This window comes from Neolamprologus multifasciatus, chromosome 3 (assembly GCF_963576455.1).
Source record: "Neolamprologus multifasciatus chromosome 3, fNeoMul1.2, whole genome shotgun sequence".
Classification (NCBI taxonomy): Eukaryota; Metazoa; Chordata; class Actinopteri; order Cichliformes; family Cichlidae; genus Neolamprologus; species Neolamprologus multifasciatus.
In genome coordinates, this window is record NC_140441.1 from 32,367,351 (window position 1) to 32,389,444 (window position 22,094).

General features: G+C 40.3%; 2 protein-coding genes and 1 pseudogene across 2 annotated transcripts; 2 read left to right on the forward strand and 1 right to left on the reverse strand.

The window, feature by feature from the left end:
• Positions 1-148: 148 nt before the first annotated feature.
• LOC146522607 (uncharacterized) lies at positions 149-3,778 on the forward strand. Its single transcript, XM_085153519.1, has one exon. The coding sequence runs from the start codon at positions 149-151 to the stop codon at positions 1,976-1,978; it is 1,830 nt and encodes a 609-aa protein (XP_085009645.1). The 3' UTR covers positions 1,979-3,778.
• LOC146522608 (uncharacterized) lies at positions 2,401-3,057 on the reverse strand (annotated as a pseudogene).
• An 859-nt stretch (positions 3,779-4,637) lies between the features above and the next one.
• LOC146522609 (uncharacterized) lies at positions 4,638-12,237 on the forward strand. Its single transcript, XM_085153566.1, has one exon. It carries the CDS (start codon positions 5,613-5,615, stop codon positions 6,588-6,590), a length of 978 nt encoding a protein of 325 aa, XP_085009692.1. The 5' UTR covers positions 4,638-5,612; the 3' UTR covers positions 6,591-12,237.
• Positions 12,238-22,094: the final 9,857 nt, after the last annotated feature.

A 22,094-nucleotide genomic window follows, 5' to 3' on the forward strand; every position in this document is an offset into this window, starting at 1 on the left:
GTTTCATGAAACTGGTTCAGTGTTGGATTTGCCAAAATGCACACGTGTCTATGTGTGTGTCGTTACATCTACACTTAGGTTTTGTTGTTCCATAACTGCATGTCACCATTTTTTGTTCTTTGTTATCATAGGGAAAAGAAGGAAAATCATGCTGAAAACTCTGCACACTGATGACATGAACAAAAACCACACAACGGCAGCGAGTACAGACAAACCAGTTGTGATTCCTGTGGAAAAGACTTTGAATACTATGAAGCAAGCCAGAAGACACCAGCGCACTGATAGAGGGGACAGAAGCTTTAGATGTGATCGTTGTGGAAAGTCTTTTACTGATAATAGCAGCTTGAAAAGACATCAGCTCATCCACACTGGAGTTAAACCATTCAGCTGTGACCAGTGTGGAAAGACTTTCACTTCCATAAGTAACTTAAAGGGACATCAGCTCATCCACACTGGAGTTAAACCATTTAGCTGCAACCAGTGTGGAATGGCTTTTACTCAGAGTGGCAGCCTAAAAAGACATCAGCTCATCCACACTGGATTTGAACCATTCAGCTGTGATCAGTGTGGAAGGTCTTTTACTCAGAAAAGTCACTTAAAACAACATCAGCGCATCCACACTGGATCTAAACCATTCAGCTGTGATCAGTGTGGAAGGTCTTTTACTCAGAAATGTCACTTAAAACAACATCAGCTCATCCACACTGGATCTAAACCATTCAGCTGTGATCAGTGTGGAATGGCTTTTACTCAGAGTGGCAGCCTAAAAAGACATCAGCTCATCCACACTGGATTTAAACTATTCAGCTGTGATCACTGTGGAAAGTCTTTCACTTCCAAACGTAACTTAAAACAACATCAGCTCATCCACACTGAATTTAAACCATTCAACTGTGATCAGTGTGGAAAGTCTTTCACTTGCAAACGTAACTTAAAAGATCATCAGCTCATCCACACTGGATTTAAACCATTCAGCTGTGATCAGTGTGGAAAGTGTTTTACTCAGAATAGCACCTTAAAAAAACACCAGCGTACCCATGCTGGAGTTAAACCATTCAAGTGTGCTCAGTGTGGAAAGGATTTTACTCGGAATAGCACGTTGAAACAACATCAGCTCATCCATGCTGGAATTAAACCTTTCAGCTGCGATCAGTGTGGAAAGGCTTTTACTCATATTAGTAGTTTAAATAAACATCAACTCGTACACGCTGGAGTTAAACGTTTTGGCTGTGATCAGTGTGGAAAGGGATTTACTCAAATCGGTACCTTAAAAAATCATCAACTGATCCACACTGGATCTAAACCATTCAGCTGTGATCAGTGTGGAAGGTCTTTTACTCAGAAAGGTCACTTAAAACAACATCAGCTCATCCACACTGGATCTAAACCATTCAGCTGTGATCAGTGTGGAATGGCTTTTACTCAGAGTGGCAGCCTAAAAAGACATCAGTTCATCCATGCTGGAATTAAACCTTTCAGCTGTGATCAGTGTGGAAAGTCTTTCACTTCCAAACGTAACTTAAAACAACATCAGCTCATCCACACTGGATTTAAACCATTCAACTGTGATCAGTGTGGAAAGTCTTTCACTTACGAACGTAACTTAAAAGATCATCAGCTCATCCACACTGGATTTAAACCATTCAGCTGTGATCAGTGTGGAAAGTGTTTTACTCAGAATAGCACCTTAAAAAAACACCAGCGTACCCATGCTGGAGTTAAACCATTCAAGTGTGCTCAGTGTGGAAAGGATTTTACTCGGAATAGCACGTTGAAACAACATCAGCTCATCCATGCTGGAATTAAACCTTTCAGCTGCGATCAGTGTGGAAAGGCTTTTACTCATATTAGTAGTTTAAATAAACATCAACTCGTACACGCTGGAGTTAAAAGTTTTGGCTGTGGCCAGTGTGGAAAGGGATTTACTCAAATCGGTACCTTAAAAAATCATCAACTGATCCACACTGGAGTTATATAATTTTTTTGTAATCACCATCCATCCCCCCTCACAGGTGTGGCATGTCAAGGTGCTGATTAGACAGCATGAATGTTGCACAGGTGTGCCTTAGACTGCCCACAAAAAAACGCCACTCTGAAATATGCAGTTTGATCACACAGCACAATGCTACAGATGTCGCAGCTTTTGAGGGCAAGTGCAACTGGCATGCTGACTGCAGGAATGTCTACCAGAACTGTTGCCTGTGAAATGAATGTTCATTTCTCTGCCATAAGCCATGTTCAAAGGCATTTCAGAGAATTTGGCAGTACATCCAACCAGCCTCACAATCACAGACCACATGTGACCGCACCGGTCCAGGACCTCCACATTCAGAATGTTCACCTCCAGAATGGCCGACCAGGTGGAGACCAGCCACCCAGACAGTTGCAGCAACAATCGGTTTACATAACCATAGAATTTCTAAAGAAACTTTCAGAAACCGTCTCAGGGAAGCTCATCATCATGCTTGTCGTCCTCATCGGGGTCTGGACCTGACTGCAGTTCTTCACTGTGACCAACTTGAGTGAGCAAATGCTCACATTCAATGGCGTCTGGCACTTTGGAGAGGTGTTCTGTTGACAGATGTTTTTAATGTTCAGGGCAGATGGCAGACAGCTTGTGTTGCATCGTGTGGATGACATAAACGTTGTGGATCGAGTGGCTCATGGTGGATGTGGGGTTATGGACAATGAACACGAGTGCATTTTATTGTTGGCATTTTGAATACACAGAGATGTGTATGATGCATAATGTGAGATCCTGAGGACTGTTGTTGTGCCATTTATCCATGACCATAACCTCATGTTACAGCATGATAACGCATGACCCCATATTGCAAGGATCTGTACACAATTCCTTGGAAGCTGAAAACATCCCAGTTCTCGCATGGCCAGCATACTCATCAGACATGTCACCATTAGTTTGGGACGCTCGGCTTAGTGTATATGACAGCATGTTCCACTTCCTGCCAATATTCAGCAACTTTGCGCAAGTATTGAAGAGGAGTGGACCAACATTCCACAGCCCACAATCAACAACCTGATCAACTCTATGCCCATTGCACACCATTTGCCTCACAAGGTGCAACAGATCTCCATTAGATGTGTTGGACTGTGTGAGGAAAATGGTGGCCACACCAGATGCTGACTGGTTTTGCGACATCTGTAGCATTGTGCTGTGTGATCAAACTGCATATTTTAGAGTGTCCTTTTATTGTGGACAGTCAAAGGCACACCTGTGCAATATTCCTGCTGTCTAATCAGCACCTTGACAATGCCACACCTGTGAGGTGGAATGGATTATCTCAGCAAAGGAGAAGTTCTCACTAACACAGATTTAGACAGATTGGTGAACAATATTTGATAGTAATGGGTCCTTTGAGTGTGTAGAAAATGTTTTAGATCTTTAAGTTCAGCTCGTGAAAAATGGGAGCAAAAACAAAAGTGTTGTGTTTATTTTTTTGTTCAGTGTATATAGTCACATTTAACAAGCACCAGGTCATTCACACTGGAATTAAACCATTTGTGGTTAGTGTGGAAAGTTTTTTACTGGTTGCATCATCTAAAAAAAAAAAAAAATCAAGGTATTAACCATCTTAAAATTAAAACACTGAAGCCTGAGTGGGGTGGAAAGTCTTATATCCATAACACAAACTTGTTCAACTGACAAAGTGTCCCTCTCTAACAAAACTGGCAGACCATTGTGACAGTACTCTGAGTTCTTTAAAATCTTTTAGCAGCATTTATATATTGATTGTAGCAGTACTTTCTTTGAATTGTTGATATTAATTTTTTACATGTTCTGATTTTAATCAAACTGTCAAATGAAAATTAGCAGAGTCCTTTCATTAACTCTCGATTCTCGTTTCATGAATTTATTGGCTATTTACTAGAACTCTAAGTAAAATTCATGATTAAAAAGCCACTGATGCATCATGGGTTAGAAATTTAGGCATGCATAACAAAAGTAACTGTTCGTTTGACACAACTTGAGGAAATGGTTGTCATGTTAGTATCATGAAGAAAATGTCGACTGTATCTGTTCTGTGCAAATACCTGTGTGATCATGCAGACAAAACATTATTCCAATCATGTGATCACAAAGAGAAGCAGAACGTGTCAACAAATTTCCTTCTGGGTCGATCTGAAAACCTGATCCTCTTTATTTGCCTGTATATCATTAAGAAATTAGTGAAGTCAATGTGGTGCTGTTTCTGTTGTAACTTCCCCATGTGAAATGTGTTTTAAATGGTCTCTGTTGTCATAAAATAGGATGTGAGTCTGTTTTGCTGCATGACGAGAAACTAGAAACCTGTCATTTTTATGTTGCATTAAAGATGTTATTGTATGTTTTAAATTTGTGTCATCTTAGACAGGTTGTATGTGTAAAATTACATTTATCCAATAAAAAATAAAATGTATAAAAGATAAGATGTATCTTTTCTTTCCTGTGAACTTACTTAGAAATACTTATACATTCTGACATGTCTGTGAGGGTCACATGTAATGAGGTTGCTTCTGAACTACCACAGGATACAAGAAGTGTGTGTGATGCCAGGTATGTGTGGTAGCGGAGTTCACTGAGTCCCCCCTCCCAGCAGGTTGAAAGATACTCAACATGAGAAGTCAGAGTCCCCGTTGCTAACAAGACCAGAAATCTTGAATGACCAGTTGGAGGTTGATGGGATTCAGTGTTATGCCACACAGTTACCGAAGGTAAAGCTTTGCAGAGAGACAGTCCCAGGTATCTATAAGTGTCAGGTCCTCCCTTTCGGAACCACCAGTAGCCTGACTCCTGGTAGCGCTGTCACTTGGTGTTCGCTTTCTCTGCGGTAGAGTATCACTTCCCGTTCCTGCTCAAACACAGTGGTGTTTCTGAGTAGCTTATCTGCTTAGCAATTTAATTAACACCTTTTAAATACATTTGTTTCTCATAGTATAATCTTCACGTGCTTCATCCAAAGCACACTTTCTGTGTACTGTTAAAACCTCCCAATTCTTTTGATCTTTGGGATGAAGGAAGGACAATACTCGGTGTATAAATGCTCAGTCAACAATTATTTTATTCAATACAATTCAACACTTTATGAGCATAAACCATCCGGATGGGGAGACATGCATGCAGAGGGTCACAGCAAATCTCAAACTGGAGGAGGGTTACTCAAACTCTTATAGCCTCTAGTGGCCCACATCTAGTCGTAAAAACCTAAACATTCACATTCTTTCTCTCTTCTAAGTTATGACCTTGGCTTCCTGTGCAGTATGTTCTGTTCTTTTCTAATCAGACAAATAAGGCGATGACTCTCTGAAAACAGTATTTCTTATAACTCAGCAGTTTAATGCATCATAAAACAATATCATCCATTCACAATAAATCAGCAGTCTAATATAATACAAATCAGTTTAATAAATGTAAATTATCACCTTCTTCTAATTCAGGAGAATAATGCAAACTAAAACTGCATAATAATTTCACAATCTTTAATTAGGGGTATAACGTGGCATAAGATAATATAATAATCTTACAGTACTCACTACCGAATTTAAAGTATTCAGTCACTGTGTCTGTACTGTTTCACTAGCTTAGCTTAATTCGTAGCCGACTCGTTTGCACCATGGCTACTTCACCTGTTCCTCCTGCACTTTTCTGCTCATTGTGTCAGATGTTTAGTTACTCCTTGGCCTCCTTTAGCAGTAATGATACTTGTAACAAATGTAGCATATTTGCAGCTCTGGAGGCCAGGATTACTGAATTGGAGACTCGGCTTCACACCCTTCATTCACCCATAGCTAGCCCAGCCCCTGTAGCTATTGCAGCCGAAGATAGCATAGGCCCCGCTAGCTGTTCCCCGGCAGACTCCAAGCAGCTGGGGAAAGAGGGCGGCTGGGTGACGGTGAAGAGGAAGCATAGTCTTAAACAGAAGCCCCAGGTACACCACCAACCTGTTTATGTGTCTAACAGTTTTTCCCCACTTGGCGACACACCCACCGGGGATCAAACTCTGGTAATTGGTGATTCTGTTCTCAGACATGTGAAGCTAGAGACACCGGCAACCATAGTCAATTGTCTTCCAGGGGCCAGAGCAGGCAACACTGAGGGAAATTTAAAACTGCTGGCTAAGGGTAAATGTAAATTCAGTAAAATCATAATTCACATCGGCAGCAAGGATACCCGGTTACGCCAATTGGAGGTCACTAAAATCAATATTGAATCGGTGTGTAACTTTGCCAAAACAATGTCAGGCTCTGTAGTTTTCTGTGGTCCCCTCCCTAATCAGCCCAGGAGTGACATGTTTAGCCGCATGTTCTCCTTAAATTGCTGGCTGTCTGAGTGGTGTCCCAGAAGCAATGTGGGCTTCAGAGATAATTGGCAAACCTTCTGGAGGAAACCTGGTCTTGTTAGGAGAGACGGCATCCATCCCACTTTGGATGGAGCAGCTCTCATTTCTAGAAATATGGACAAATTTATTAAACCCCTGTCCCGATTCGTGATTGAGGTGAGAGACAAACGACCACAGGTCCAAGTGTGTCAAAACAATGATTTTATTAAACACATGTGTGGAGGAAAAACACTGTCACAATCCTCAGCATAAATCCTCCAAGAAAGCATACTTAAAATGTTTTTATACGTCAGGGTATCACGCCCCTTCATGCGTTTAAGTGGATACATAACATGTATAAGTTACAATAACCACAACTCTTCTGTTGACAACCTTTGACACATTCAAAAAGACATTTTCACCGTCTCCACGCCAGGTGCTTCCTGTTGATCTTCTTACTCTCACTTATCTCTGGAACATCAGAAGCACATCCTACAAAAAAACTGTTGCTTATGCAGGCACAAAACGCAGTTACAAGCAAAATATGTCTTAACTCTTACCTAGAAATATTTTTTCTTATACATATTTTTTTTATGGCTTGTGCTATTATTATGTTTTTATTTTGATATGCCTTTTATATTACCCCTGTGTATTAGTGGCATTAACCTGTGAGTATATTTGATACTTTGCTAAGGCCTTATAATACTCGTGTTACTTCTCTGTCTCTTATGTTAAGCACTTTGGTATACCGCTGGTTTTTAAATGTGCTCTATAAATAAAGTTTGTTGTTGTTGTTGTAGAAATGAATCTATATACTGTCTGTGTGTGCAGGCAAACTGTCTTGACCTCACTGCACTCTGTCTCACCTCACACCTCACCAGATAAAGCTGGTAACCTCTTACCAGACAGAAGGCCAACTCTTTTGTAAGCACATTTTGCAATATGTGTAATAACATAATAATATGTGTAATATATTGAATAAATGTTTTAAACAAATGCCACTACTCAAAGCTTAATCAAAAGGATATAAAAGAATAAACATGATATTAAAATGATATAAAATGATATAATCCCCACAGTTCAAATTCCTAAAATTTGACACTTTGTTTGAAGATCCTCGGGGTAAGTGGTTGACTAAAGCATGCATGCATGCAATTATGCATTGTTATTGAATGTTAATTGATTGATAATTAGCCACATTCACAGCTGTATTGACTTGTTGTGGATGCAGTCTACTTCATGTTTAAGTACTGTAATTAACAGATCAAAAATAGTGAGGGAAAGACAGTGGGAAAAAACTGAGTGACAAATGTGAAGTTCATATTAATACAGGTTTTGTTTCTAGGCAGTTCTGCAGATGCAGGCTCTGGGCGGAGCCAGGAGTTAAACAAATTAACATAATAACTAAACTGATTTCATTCCCCAACACAGGATGGCAGGGCTGGAGCAATGATACTGGAGAGGAGAATTTCTGATACTTTCTGAAGATATGATGTCACTAACCTTTTCTTTTAATTTCTAGCTCCGATGAATTGACACATGGGAGTGTGTCAAAAAAGGGGGAAGTTGAGTTTAAACATCAAACAATGGTTTTATGAACATTTTATGACTTTATTTGTGTGTTTAATAATTTAGGTGAGAGATAGACTTTATTTGTCAGTTGCAGGTCTTTTGCCCACAACCGAGATGACAGACCTTGCCGACCGTACATACAACACACAAACATCACATTGGGGAGACAGGTCAGGCTAGGTAGCAAGGAAAAAGAAACATCGAAATGTGTAACACAAAAGGATAATACAGGAATGCACAGATATCAACACACCATAGCACAATAAACACAGACAAGCAACATGGGAAAGTGTTCCAGTGTGTACATCTGATCTGGGACCGCTGCAATCTTCGACTGCGCCTCCAGCTGACCCGATGTCCACATCAGAGGGGAGGTAAGCGTTGGAGGTGGCGTTGGATCCCGGGTAGGGAGGGTGATGCATCAGTGAGTGCTTATCAGTATCAGTATATGTATGTGTGTGCGTGTCCATAGTTCAGCTGAGACAGTGTCCTACGCCCTGCCAGGCTAAGTAAACAGTCTTCCAGCCAATCCAGGTGGCCTTGCATGGAATGGGAAGGAACAGACTCAACACAGTCGTTATCAGGGAGTTTTTGTTCGGCTCCAGCCTTGAGCCCACAGCTGGCGCCGAAGGGGTAGCCGGATTATGATGGTAATTTTTCTTTTGCAACAACTCATGAGAATTTCAAAGCTGTTCTTTAACACTCCGACACTGGTCTCTCAATCTCCCATTGGAGAACCGCGAGCTTCCCCATGATGGTATCAAACTTGCTGGTGTTGTCATTCTTTTGCTCAGATAGCCGATTCTGAGATCTCACGACTGCAGTGAGCTGTTCTACGATGTAATCCAACTTTTGCTCAGAGGTGTTATTCTGAGTATTCACGGCAGCTGTAAGCGTCTCCAAGGTCTTAACCATGCTGCTTTCAATAGGTATGGTAAAACTTAAGCTTATAATGTGTTAGAATTGAAAATGGTTAATTTGTTTTTCATTTCTTTTACTAAAATAAGTGGTTATAATCATTTTCATACACACATTGCAAATGTGCTCATAATCAGTTGGCACTCAGTCTTTTGAAGGTCATAAGCTTCGTTCGGCGTGATTGTCCGGACTGATATATTGTAGGTATTGGCTTTGAGTGCAGAGTGCTAAATGCAAACATACTTACACACATAGATTATGATTAGAATAAGTCTCTGCGTCAGAGAGTCCTGAACATGATATTCTAAACCAAATTTGCATCACTGGAAGAACAATGGATAACAACATTAGATTATCAAGGCTAGGGAGAGAGGTGTTTTGATTTTCTGACTTACAGAGAAAGGAACAGACACCAGACGAGGTCACGGAGATACGAGGATCCTTCGTAGCAGAGACAGAAACAGAGACTGCCAAGACAACAACTGGGGTCAAGTGTCATGCAGTTTGGGCTCCTGCTAGTCACCTCAAGAGGATGAATCCCATAAATACAGCAATAACCATGAAGGGGTTGGCGAAAACCCAGGAACATCAGACCAACGAGGTTCAAGAGGCTCTTGGTAAAAAGGGGGACATGGTTGTGACACCAGAATACACAGATCATTGTTTGAAAATAGGGGCAGAATAATCCCCTGATCTGTGCAATGACTGAAGGGTGGTCTAACCCCTGAGGTCGAAGAAAGAAGAGGAGCAGAGAATTACCTGACTGGAAGACACTGGTAGCTGCAGCAATAAAATAAAGTTTAAAGCTCCTTACACAGAGGTTCTAGTCTGAATACGTTTGAAAGGTACAAGGTAACACCAAGATAAGGCTGGGGAAAACGGGAGCACCAAAATAAAGCTGTGGGAGAACTGGAGAGTGATGGGAGTGTCATCTGTAACTACTGTTGTTGTTGTAAATATAGTTTTTCTTGCATCTGAACTGTGCAAACACAGAGGTCATCTCACATATGGTCCACCCGTTAAAGGGGGACAGAGGGCCTCAAGGGCAAGAAGATATGGACCTCGTAATGTTGGATTGCAAGATGTAAGTGACCTCTCTAAAAAAAGATCAAAGGGGGAATTGTGAGATTATTATATTAGCTTATGCCATGTTGTACCTCTAATTAAAGATTGTGAAATTATTATTATTTCTTTTTTATTATGTAGTTTTAGTTTCCATTATTCTCCTGAAGAGGTGATAACTATTAGATTTATTAAACTGATTTGTATTACATTAGACGGCTGATTTATTGTGAATGAAAAATATTGTTTTATGATGCATTATACTGCTGAGTTATAAGAAATACTGTTTTTAGAGAGTCATGGCCTTATTTGTCTGATTAGAAGAGAACAGAGCATACCGGAGAGGTTTTCTGCCCCATCTCATCAGGAGGAGATAAAACAGGGAGCCAAGGCCGTCACTTAGGCACCATAAGAGAGAAAGAATGTGAATGTTTAGGTTTTTACAACTAGGTGGGGGCCACCAGAGGCTATAAGAGTTTGAGTAACTCTCCACCATTTTCAGATTTTGCTGTGACCCTCTTCATGCATGTCTCCCCATCCGGATGGTTTATGCTCAAAGTGTTGAATTGTATTGAATAAAATAATTGTTGACTGAGCATTTATACACCGAGTATTGTCCTTCCTTCAGCCCAAAGATCAAAAGAACTGAGAATTTAACAGTCTTTGAGAGTGCAGTACCTGAAACACACACAGACAAAGTTCATTTAAAGACAAGAACCAAGGCCGACATGAATGTTTTTTATCTACTTTATCATAAACGTAACAAAGTGTTCAGAAAGTTAGCACATACATGTAATTCTTCATTTTTTGTGTATCCATCTATAGAACGCTGCCTGTTCTCTTTCAGAAACCTGCCTGCAGAAAATGAACCTAAAGTATGTAATGCAAGGATGTAATCACTTTCAAGATGGAGAAAGCATAAAGTGACAATTATGAATCACTTAATATGATAAGGAGATTCTGCAGGTCATTAATCAATGTATAAAATAAAATGTATTTTTAGTGACACAGGACACAAACACGGAAGCAAGGTGTATAATTAGAATTATTTATAATAAATATGAATAAATAATTGCAATTTACTTAACCATAAAGAATAACTAAATCCTTCAGTACAATGTAGCATCAATGCACTGAACACACTATGTTATCCACCTAACAGAGCCTCCACATGTTCTCACTGTAATTTTCCCCTCATGAATGAATTTATGCTGCACTAATTTGAATGTTCGGAGGGAAATCACACGCATTTCACTTGCAGTACTCAAGCTGACTTACCTTTGTTTGAATGACGACTTGTACGCGCTGACTCCACAGACAAGGTACGAAGATATGTCAGGCTACGTCAATAGCAGTAGGTCTTCAGGGTTTCTACTCCACGGTCGTATTTCATACGGGTCCACATTTCCAATGCACGCTATTTTCTGCAAGTACCACCGCTTCGCCTCTGGACGCAATCAGTCTCTATTAGTGATGCACGAATCATGAACAAATCGTTCAATACTCGAGAATCACTTTACTGACTCATGAATCATGATTCACAAGCCCAACTGACTCACTGACTCATCCCTGTTGCTGTTAGCAGCAATATATCTAGCTTATAATTAAAATTGTGGAGAAAAACACAACATCCAGTATCTTAAAAAAAAAAATTCTGCTCTGAACTGGAAGAAAAAACCCTGAGTAGAAGCTCACATCAAGACAATAGCTCCTCGGTTCACAGTAGCATCGCTCTGCTAACATGCTAACAGCACATTTGAGCTACTCACCCCCTCCCTTCCTGTGCTGAATCGTAGGGTAAGCGAAACACTCAGGACTCAATAACCCCCTCCTTCCTGTGCTGAATCGTAAGCGTAAGCAAATCACTCAGGACTCGCTCACCCCCTCCCTCCTGTGCTGAATCATAGAGCGAACAAATCACTCAATGGCTGTATCCCAATTCAGGGTCTGCAGCCTTAAAGGCTGCATTTTAAGGCCGATTATGTCACAGTGGCGCGCCGAAGGCTGTCCCAATTCAAAGGCTGCTCGAAATGCGGCCCTCAAATGCATCCTTCATTTCCCTGAATTTTAAGGCTGTGGTAGTGTAGACTTCGTGGTCCCATATATCCCACAATTCATAGCGCGGCAGTCGGTGTGGATAATTCTGCCGCAGATGGCAGAACCGGAGTGGCCGAAGAGTAAACTGTGAAAAGTAAGTTCTGATTATTATGTCACTTATTTATGTGCAAATGTTTAATAATGAGGAACATTAAAACATTACTGTTGGCCACATGTCGGCAAAGTTATTTGCCATTAGCGATGTTTGTATGTTCAGCTTTTACTTGCTTTTAAAGCCTTTAAAATATAATAATACAATAGTCGACCTTAATCTCACAGAGGATGTGATGATTTTGTGGATAATTAAAGTCAGTCATATATCCACAAACACAACAGACTGAAAGTCAGTGATGCTGCTCGGTTTGCAGTCCTGAATTCACTGCACTGTTAATGTTAGCTATGTTATATTGCTGCCTCTGTTCGGTGGTGTCGAGCCAAACGGACTTTTGAACGAGCTGATGGTTCACTCGTTAAGCTGAAAGAAAGATGCTTTAATCACAGGAGTCACACATGTGTCCACTGTACCATCTGGGAACTCTTCTTGTTTAGCACTCGTAATAACACAAACACTAAATCCTCCTGTTTGTAGCAGTGTATACACCTGAGACTGTCACCTGTCTGTCTGTATTTATAAGTTACACTTGTGTTTGAATCCTGCAGCTTATCACACATTTGATTTCCATGTGTGACAACTGCAAGTGTCAAGAGTGAGGACAGACTGAGGGACCCACTGCTGCACATCATCTGTGAGGCTTTGCACCCCTGATGATCCACCAGGACAAACTCAGCAATGTGTGAGGAAGAGGAGGAGGAAAGCCAGCAGCAGCTGATAGATGGAGAGAATAGACAGACTGTTCCCTGTTTGTGAAGGACTGCTAGAAAAGTTCAGAATAACTAATTGTCTGTCCTGAATCAGTCTTATTAGGTAATGTTCAAATAATTTTATCATTCCAGTGTTTGCAGTGTGGGAGAAAGTACTCAGGGCCTTCAAGTTACACACTATGAAAGGCAGAAACATGTTTAATGTTCAGAAACCTAAAGTATGTATCAGCAGCAGAATGGACCTAAAAATAAATGTTTGTTTCAGTTCTATGAAGCTTTGAGTATTTTGGATTAGTAGCACTGCTGTGTTTGTTGCATCATATTGTTGTAATTGTTTATATGCTTTATACTTTCTGCCCAGTTTGACCCATTTAGCAGATGTCAGCCCGTTTAAGGCTCTGATATCTATTCTGTATGACTTAAAGCAGTTATGACATGGTCTGATTTTCTCACCCAATAAAGGAATATTTAATATATCAGTCTACTCTTCATTCTATCAGACACAGTTATCACAGCTCGTACATTTTCTTTTTATACATATATGTAATGCTTACATTACCAAATGTAATAATGCCAACATACTGAAGGAACAACATTTGTCTCTTATATATAATACATCTATATATACACTGTTAAAGATACTTGAGTGTCTTTGAGTGAAGATTTAAGGTGATAGGACATATGAATAGCTGTAACTTGAATCTTTACTGAAGCTCAGTATTTGACACAGAGTTCACTCACATGTGCTGTACCAGTGTACCTGCACATGTGATGTGACAATAGAAGTGATTTGATTTGAGAGTTCAAACTCACTGCTGTAATAACTAATAATGATTAGTATAATAACTATAATATTGGCCATATCATATTTACACTGACTTTAGTCTCATGAACAACATTAACTATTTGTTATTTACTAGCTAATCTTATATGACTGTTCAGTACAGATATGAAGGCCAACAATCATGTTTTACAGTCCTGTGGTCTCAGCCTCAGATACTTATTAAATCACACAACGCTCATGTAGAAACAAACAAGCGAACAAAATATGTTCTCCTTCATTTCTGTCAACCACACGTTTCCAGCTATCATGGTTGCTAGGCAACCTGGGCAGCGCGACAGAGGCTAGACTGTCCCATTTCACAAGCCTCACACTTCCGGCCTTAGCGGTCTTTGAGTATGCGGCCCTTGAGGACCGTTGAGGCTGCGTACTTTAAGGCTGCAGACCCTGAATTGGGATACAGCCTGTTTCTGATGCGTGATTGGAAAGATATACGCTCTCGTAGCTCACACAGCTAGTTCTCTCTGCAAGGTAGCCAGTAACATGCTGGGAGGTGTCGGATTATAATATTATTTTATGCCATGTTAGACCCCTAATTAAAGATTGTGAATTAATATGTAGTTTTAGTTTGCATTATTCTCCTGAATTAGAAGAAGGTGATAACTATTACATTTGTTAAACTGATTTGCATTATATTAGACTGTTGATTTATTGTGAATGAATGATATTGTTTTATGATGCATTATACTGCTCAGTTATAAGAAATACTGTTCACAGAAAGTCATCGCCTTATTTGTCTGGTTAGAAGAGAACAGAGCATTCTGCCCCATCTCAGCAGGAGCAGATAAACAGGGAGCCAAGGTCGTAGCTTAGGCGCTGTGTGAGAGAAAGACTGTGAATGTTTAGGCTTTTATGATTAGGTGGGGGCCACTAGAGGCTATAAGAGTTTGATCAAGGCTCCACCATTTTGAGATCTGATGCTGTCTGCTGTATGGTGTCCATCTCCCACGCATGTGTTCATTAAATCATCGTTTGACTTGACCCGGCCGGACCAGTGTGGTTATTTGTGGTTTTCCTCCTGTATCCATCCCCAATATTTGAATCCGTAGCAGTTTTGGGGGCTCGTCCTGTGGTATTGGGGTGGAAGTTTTGGAGGCTTGAACGGTCCGAGGTGGTCAGACGGGCAGACATTATCCGGCAATCGAACTGAGTGGACAGGCGCCTTTATAAAAGAGGCAGGCACAGGCCTGTTGATTTTATCCGAAGTGTGCTGAATTGGATGATAAAATTAAATGTCTATTCAGTAAAAGTTGCCGGTGAGTGTCTGTTTTGATTTTGATGAAAAATCTCATGAGTGTTGAAACTTGAAGTAAGCTTATAAGTTATAATACTGGGTTCGAGTCCCAAGATAAAGAAAAATAATACTGGGTTCGAGTCCCAAGATAAAGGAAAATAATACTGGGTTCGAGTCCCAAGATAAAGGAAAATAATACTGGGTTCGAGTCCCAGGTAGTTTGATAGGGAATTGGTCATTTTGTGAGTTAGAGTCTCCATTGGTCTAAAGATTGCATCTGTGTTGGTCATTTTGCGAGTTAGAGTCTCCAGTGTCCATAACGTTGCATCTGCCTCAGTCATACTCTTGTTTTTGAGTGTTGTCTGTTGTTTAAAAGTATTATAAATTTTCTGAGAACGGCAGGTGGACTGTTAAGAGGCGCATAGCCCGGAGGTTACGCTCCCTCCTGGCCGCGGAGGCGCGACCTTGACTTGACCAGGGTTAGTTCAGTTGGCTTGACTGTGGGGTACAGGGCATCCTGGAACAAGCTAGGAGTTAGAGGCTTCTTACCGTGTTGAACGGTATCTGCGCTTTTTTGGACACTTTAAATTGAGTTAGGGACTTTAGAGATGAGGCCAGATACAGTTAGAGTCTGATACTGGTTAATTGATTACAAAAAAGTTGGACTTTCTTTGGTTGGACCCGTTATCTTAAATTTGTCAAAATTGTGTAGCCGCTAAAACTTTCAGGCCTGAGAGTGATTGTAAATATAAGGCGTCTTTGTAAATATAAGATAGAGAGTTGAGTGTGAAACGAGGCTGTGTGTGACGACAGCGCGCTGCAGCGCTGCGAGCTATTTTTAGACAGTGTGTGAACATGCAAATGAGGTGGCTGCTGCGAAGCCCACAGAGGACTTCCTGTTTAGCGTGTTATTGAGTTTTATAATTATGATTTGCAAACAATGATACATGCCTGTAATTAAAACGCTGATTTTGCTGATTATAATATTACAAATAAAGTTTTGAATGACTACGGTGAATGTTTAATGTTTGGCTGGGTTTTGATATAGGAGAGATGGCTTTGCAGCAGCTGGGGATGAGTGACCGAAAATTTGCATGCCCATAAAAGGCAACTGCCTGACTGTGTGAACTATGCACCAAGAGAGAGAGTAAAATCTAGGCAGATGAACCAAATGGATGTTGTAAGAAAAATAGTAATTGAATGTTTTAGTCTCTTAATACAGGTGGATTTCTCTCAACCTGGAGACCTGAGTACAGCGGCAAAAGGATAGATTAACAAAATTGGGACGACAGACAGGCCAAGCTCTGGCTCAAAATTTTACAGCTTGACCTCTCACTTTGTCCCCACCCAAAAAAGAGGCTTAAAGGACATCTTCTCCTCCAGTTATCGGTTACCATCACTGGAAATTTTCAGGCAAGTTTTTTGCTGAATTGTTTTTGGCACCATGTGTCCCTGAATCTCACAAGCAAGCTCTAATTCCTGGCTGAAGACATGGAATGCTGTTATTTAAGGTGGGAAATCAAAATTTGGGAAACAAAATTAAAAACACACACAACTAGAGAAATGCCTTGTTTGAGAAAAAAGTTAAAATATCCCACCCACAAATGCACACACACGCAATGAAGAAACAGCTTACATTCATGAACACGTGAAAATTTTCCTGCAAGGTTAAAGCAGCGAAACTTAACATACACCTGTTGTTAAATGATAAAGTTTATCCACTACTAACAAATAAACTCTCTGGGTTGCAGGACAACAACTTGACTTCAAAAAGAAAGACACTGGTATGACAAACCAGTGATGAAACAACAAATTTAGTGGTTAAAAGAGTCAAATTGTGACATGTTTTCCTCTGATTGATTAATACATGTGATTACTGAATGAAATAAAATTCCTTTTTGAGTTATTAAACATGATTTTAAGAATTTTAACATGTACCTGTGTTGTCCTGTCAACTTGGTGGGTTATGACTTGATTATATGGTGAGAAAAAAAAAAAAAAAGAGGGGCAGAGAAGGCTGACACAGGGCCTGGCCCCTCTCTGAATAACACAGCCAAAACAACATCATTTTCCTGTTCATCTGTTTTGTTTGTTTTGTTTTTGTTTTTTCTCTTTATGCTTAATTACAGGCTGCTTTGTCGGCCCGGAAAGCCGAGGCTGACCTGGACTCCTGATCTCCCCTCTACCATCTTGGCTCTCCCCTCTACCATCTTTGATGTGACCCTGACCAAATGCTACAGCAGCTGGACCCACAACAACAGCCTGAGAATGTCAACAGTGCTGCAGGAAAACGATCTCATGCAGCGGAGATGGAGAACGTTAAATCCAAGGCCCGTTTCACTACACGGGGGAGAATTCCAGACAGCTTCAGCTGACAGAGCTGTGACGAGACACCTATTAAGCCCGGATGAAAAGTGAGGCCGAGCAAAAGAATGCTGACCTTAACAACTTTGCATTAAAACTGTGCAGGACAGTGACGGACCAACACGGATGATCGGGCAGCAAAAAGGGCGTGCCAGAGACACGAGGAGTAACTGAGGTCAGGAGGCACCTCAGATTGGACAAAAGCACCAGAAGAACATAAGCTGAAGGCACAGGTGTCGGGGCTCGGTCAGGAGCTGACCTCTGAGAAGAGCCGAACAGCAGACCTGCAGAAAGGCCGTGGAAGCAAAGCAAGGAAAACATCAATAAACTTCAATCTGACGTGTACGGAAAAGACTCTGAGGTTTCTCCCCTCAGTAAGAGCTCAAGGCATCAGAGCAGAAACTGAGCATGGCTCAGGAGGAGCTGACTGCTAATCGAACCCATCAGTCAGGCTTAGAGTCCCAGATACAGGACTTGAAATCAGGCCGGAGCTTGCTGGAGCAGGAGGTTGCCATACCTGACGAGAAGCTCCAACAGCAGGAGCAAACCCTGAAGGAGCTACAGAAGCAAAAAGGGTCAAGTTAAGGAGGAGCTGGACAAGGAGAAGATGCAGGACACTGGAGAAAAGGACTGCCTCAACTGGGGTCAGAACCAGTATGGACAGAACTTTGGGCAGCAGCACCAATGGACGCAAACGGACTGAAAAGGAGGAGGGCAGGACCCCAGGGGCTTCAGGCCATGGTTTACCCAGAACACCAGAACAGGAAAGTGATGAACACAAACACACACAAACACACACATCTACATACACTGACTCAGAATGAAGAGAAACACACATATGAACACATATGCACTCGTTGATTGACTGAGAAATGATACACACACACGCACACAAATCGAAATGCTGATTCAATTCATTGAGAAGTGATACACACACACACACACACACACACACACACACACATACACATATGTTTGTGCAATGAAGAGTGATACACACACGCTGATGCAATGAAGAATGCTTTACTAACAAATGCTATGCTGATACGCAAAATGCTGCACACAAACGTCCAAATACAGAATTTGTTACAACAACAAGAAGCCATTGATTGTTAATTGGTTAAATGCATTTCATGTCATCCAGAGGGCATTTGTGTAGATTTAGGGGACAGGGTCTAAAGCAGTTTGGTTATGAAAATAATGTCTGTGAGTGATGTCTGTTTATGGCTTAAGGCCTCGACTGAATTGTTTACTGTGCTTCACACATCCTGATAAGGAGCAGTGGTACAGAGTGAAAATGATGAATTAACGGTGTGAGCCTTATTTCGGAGCGCCACATTTTTGTGATTGAGATTTAATTGAAGGAGGAGCACACTGAAAAATAAAAAAAATAAACAATAAAGAAAAGGGGGCCAGCCCTTGGATTTACGTAAGCATCCCACGTGTATTTAACACAATTGCCTCAGGCTTTAAAGATCTGTACAAAATTCAACAACTCAATTTGTTCTCATTGAGATGACACGATACAATCTAGTAAGAGTGGTTAGTTGCTGAACTCACGGAATTCACAAGACCGCATAAGATTTCAAACTGCAGGAAAATCACTGGAGTTATAAGAGGCAGACAACGACACACACACCACATGCATGCTATTGCTATTTATTGTGGATTAACCTGTCAAGGGCAAGCACAAAATAATTCTGCCTCAAATACAGGAAATCATAGCTTCCCTGTATTTCCTACATTGTTGGCATGCTGGTGAGTGCTGTTGCTACACGGTAAGAAGGTCCTGGGTGCAAGTCCACAGTCTGGCTAGTTTGCAGTGGTTTCTCTCTGGGTATTCTGGTTTCCTGCCACATTGAAAAGTCATGCAGCTGTTAGAGCTAGGTTAATTGATGATTCTAAATTATCCGTGAATGTAAGTGTAAATGGTTGTTTGTTTCTATGTGATAGATTGGTGACCTGTCCGGGGTGCACCCTGCCTCATAACCTATCACTTTAGGGTTATTTCCAAGCCCTCCTGCAATCAGGATAAAGATAGGAGGATGGTAGTTGGTGTAGACCCATTCAATTTTTATGGTAACCAGAATCTAGACTTTGTTGAACCGTATGCAATATAAAGACAACATGTAGCATTTAAGGGACCAAGTAGAATTTGGATAAAAGTTATTGAATAGTGTTGAAATAAAATGACAGAATTGTGAAGGATTAAAATATTCCAGGAGCTCAACTTACTCCATCTGAACATGTTTTAATCGTGTTTATGAACACAAAATGCACAGGTTTACTGAATATGAAAAGGTTGTGTTGATTTAACTCAGTTGTTTAAGTTTCTACCAAAGCAAAACATTTGTGTGCAACTAGTGTCCACTATTGAATCAAATAAGTCCAACATGTTTTTTTGTCAGTGCGAAAAGAAGTTACGGTACCAGTATTCCTACACAATATTGTCCCGGGACGGAGAAAAACTTTCTGGTGAAGTTTTGGTTGATTTTGGGTTTTGCTTAACACTAGGTTGATTTTATCAGTGAGGTTTGGATTGTTTTCTTTCTCTAAGAGAGAGAAAGATGGTTTTATGCTTGGACATATTTGCAATGGGCCCCAGTATTTGTTATTATATGAGTATTTTATTGGTTACGTTTGTTTTTGCTTTTGTTACAGTGCACTGAAATAAGAACATCTGAGAGGAGTGATCCACCGGTGGTGATATTTTGGTATTTTGTGAGTTCCTGATTTAATAAATCAGCTCTTTAATCCAGGCCTGAGAGATTGAACCTTAAAGCGCTATAAAACATTCTTACTGAAAACAGCTGCAAAGTATTTTTATCCATGATTATAATGGGCTTGGGAGAAATTCACTTATATGGGACATTGATCACATTAGAAGTCCTGAGCCTAAAAGGATTGCAGCGAGTCATTCCAGTCCAAAAAAAAACAAGGAACTGTTTTCCTTTAAAATGATGACGTCATCTTGCTGGTGATGGAGCCTCGAATAGGTTGCGTGTGAGACTCTATGAATGAGTGTGAATGTATGCATGTGACTGGACTGTGATGGACTGACGACTAAAAGTTTTAACTGACTTGATACTGAGACAAGAACGGTACCGACTTTAGGATTAGTAAATGCCCACAAACAATTTACCCTAGCCTGTAAAATAAGGGTGGATGTTTTGTCTTGCTTTGTTTTGTTTTTGCAGGAACAGAAGGATGGCAGAGACTAAAGGGGGAGGCTGTAGCTTCACATGAGTGTGAACTGCAGACTTAACCCTTTGGTTGCTAATTTTGAGTTACTGATGTTTGCATTAAGAAAATTGTGTTTTATTAGCTGTGTTTCGATTAATGTATCACATTATATTGTTGGGAATGTTAAATGCTAAAGTGAAGAGAAGCTTTGATTTCACTCATGATTGAACATGTTATTATTAACCATAGCAGGCCACTGTAAAGAGTCGATTAACTTTTATAGAGGAAAAAAGCAAAAAAAAAAAAAAAGACTTCTATTGATGTCTATGAATAACAGGGGAATGATAGACTTGTCACATTCAAAATAAAGATATGTAATGACAAACACTGGTCCATGTCATTTAGGTTCTCCATTGAAATAGTCAATAATTTAGAAAAGTAAGATAGAACCGACAGGGGCATGTGCTGAGATGTGGTGCTGCACAAGAACAAGAGCAAAATAAAGAAAATTATTGTGTTTAGCTTTGATAAATTTAAATTAAAATGTACCATTACACTCAGAGGATCAATATGGAATTCAATATATGCTAATTTTGTATGAAGTACATGACTGATAACTGTTCTGTCCTGAGCTTTTGTCTTTACAGCACCCACTTGACCACACCAACAGTTTCTCGCCACCAAAAGGGGGTGTTTTACTGTTATTTTAGCATCAGCATTATTGTTACATCAGAATCATATAACAAGCATTGCATTGAACATTTATTGAAGCTATTGACATTACATTAATATTTCTATTACAGTGATTGTTATAACCTCATGTTAATCTTCTATTTACAGGTGTCAAAAGTAGTCAACAAGTTCATGTGGAAGTGAAGTTCATATTAATACAGGTTTTGTTTGTAGACAATTGTGAAGACGCAGGCTCTGGGCGGAGCCAGGAGTTGAACAGATCTAACATGACAATTAAATTGATTTTATTCCCTAACACAGGATAACAAGACTGGAGCAACGACACTGGATAGGAGAAAGTCTGATACTTCCTAAGATATGAGGTCACTAACCTTTTCTTTTAATTTTCTAGCTCCGTTGAATTGACACATGGGAATGTGTCAAAAAGGGGGGGGGAAGTTGAGTTTTAACATCAAACAAGGGTTATATGAACATTTTTATGACTTCATTCGTGTTTTAATAACTTAGGTATGGTAAAACTTAAGCTAATAATGACCCAAAAGGTTTCCAGATTTTTTAGAGAACCCGTGAGAAGCATGAATCATTATTTCCATGTTTAAGCATTAATCATTGAAATGAACTGAATAGCGTATAGAAGATAAAATGCCTGTGTTCACGAGAAGCTGAGTACCACACTGGAGAGGAAACCGTGGGACGGTAGGCGGAAGGAAACACATGATTTTTGTGAAAAGGGGGGGACACATGTTAGAATTAGAAATGGCTAATTTGTTTTTGATGTCTTTTATTAGAATGAGGGGTTTTAATCATTTTCATACATATCTTGCAAATGTGCTTATAATGAGTTGGCACTCGGTCTTTTGAAGGTTATAAGCTTCGTTCGGCGATAGTCCGGACTGATAAAGTGTAGGAAATGCCAGTGCAGCGGGCTAAATGCAAACACGCTTACACACACATACATTATAATTAGGATAAGTCCCTGGGACATTCTGAA

Excerpts from the sequence above, each read along its gene's own strand:
- LOC146522607 (XM_085153519.1), top strand. The coding sequence starts at position 149 with ATGCTGAAAACTCTGCACACTGATGACATGAACAAAAACCACACAACG.
- LOC146522609 (XM_085153566.1), top strand. The coding sequence starts at position 5,613 with ATGGCTACTTCACCTGTTCCTCCTGCACTTTTCTGCTCATTGTGTCAG.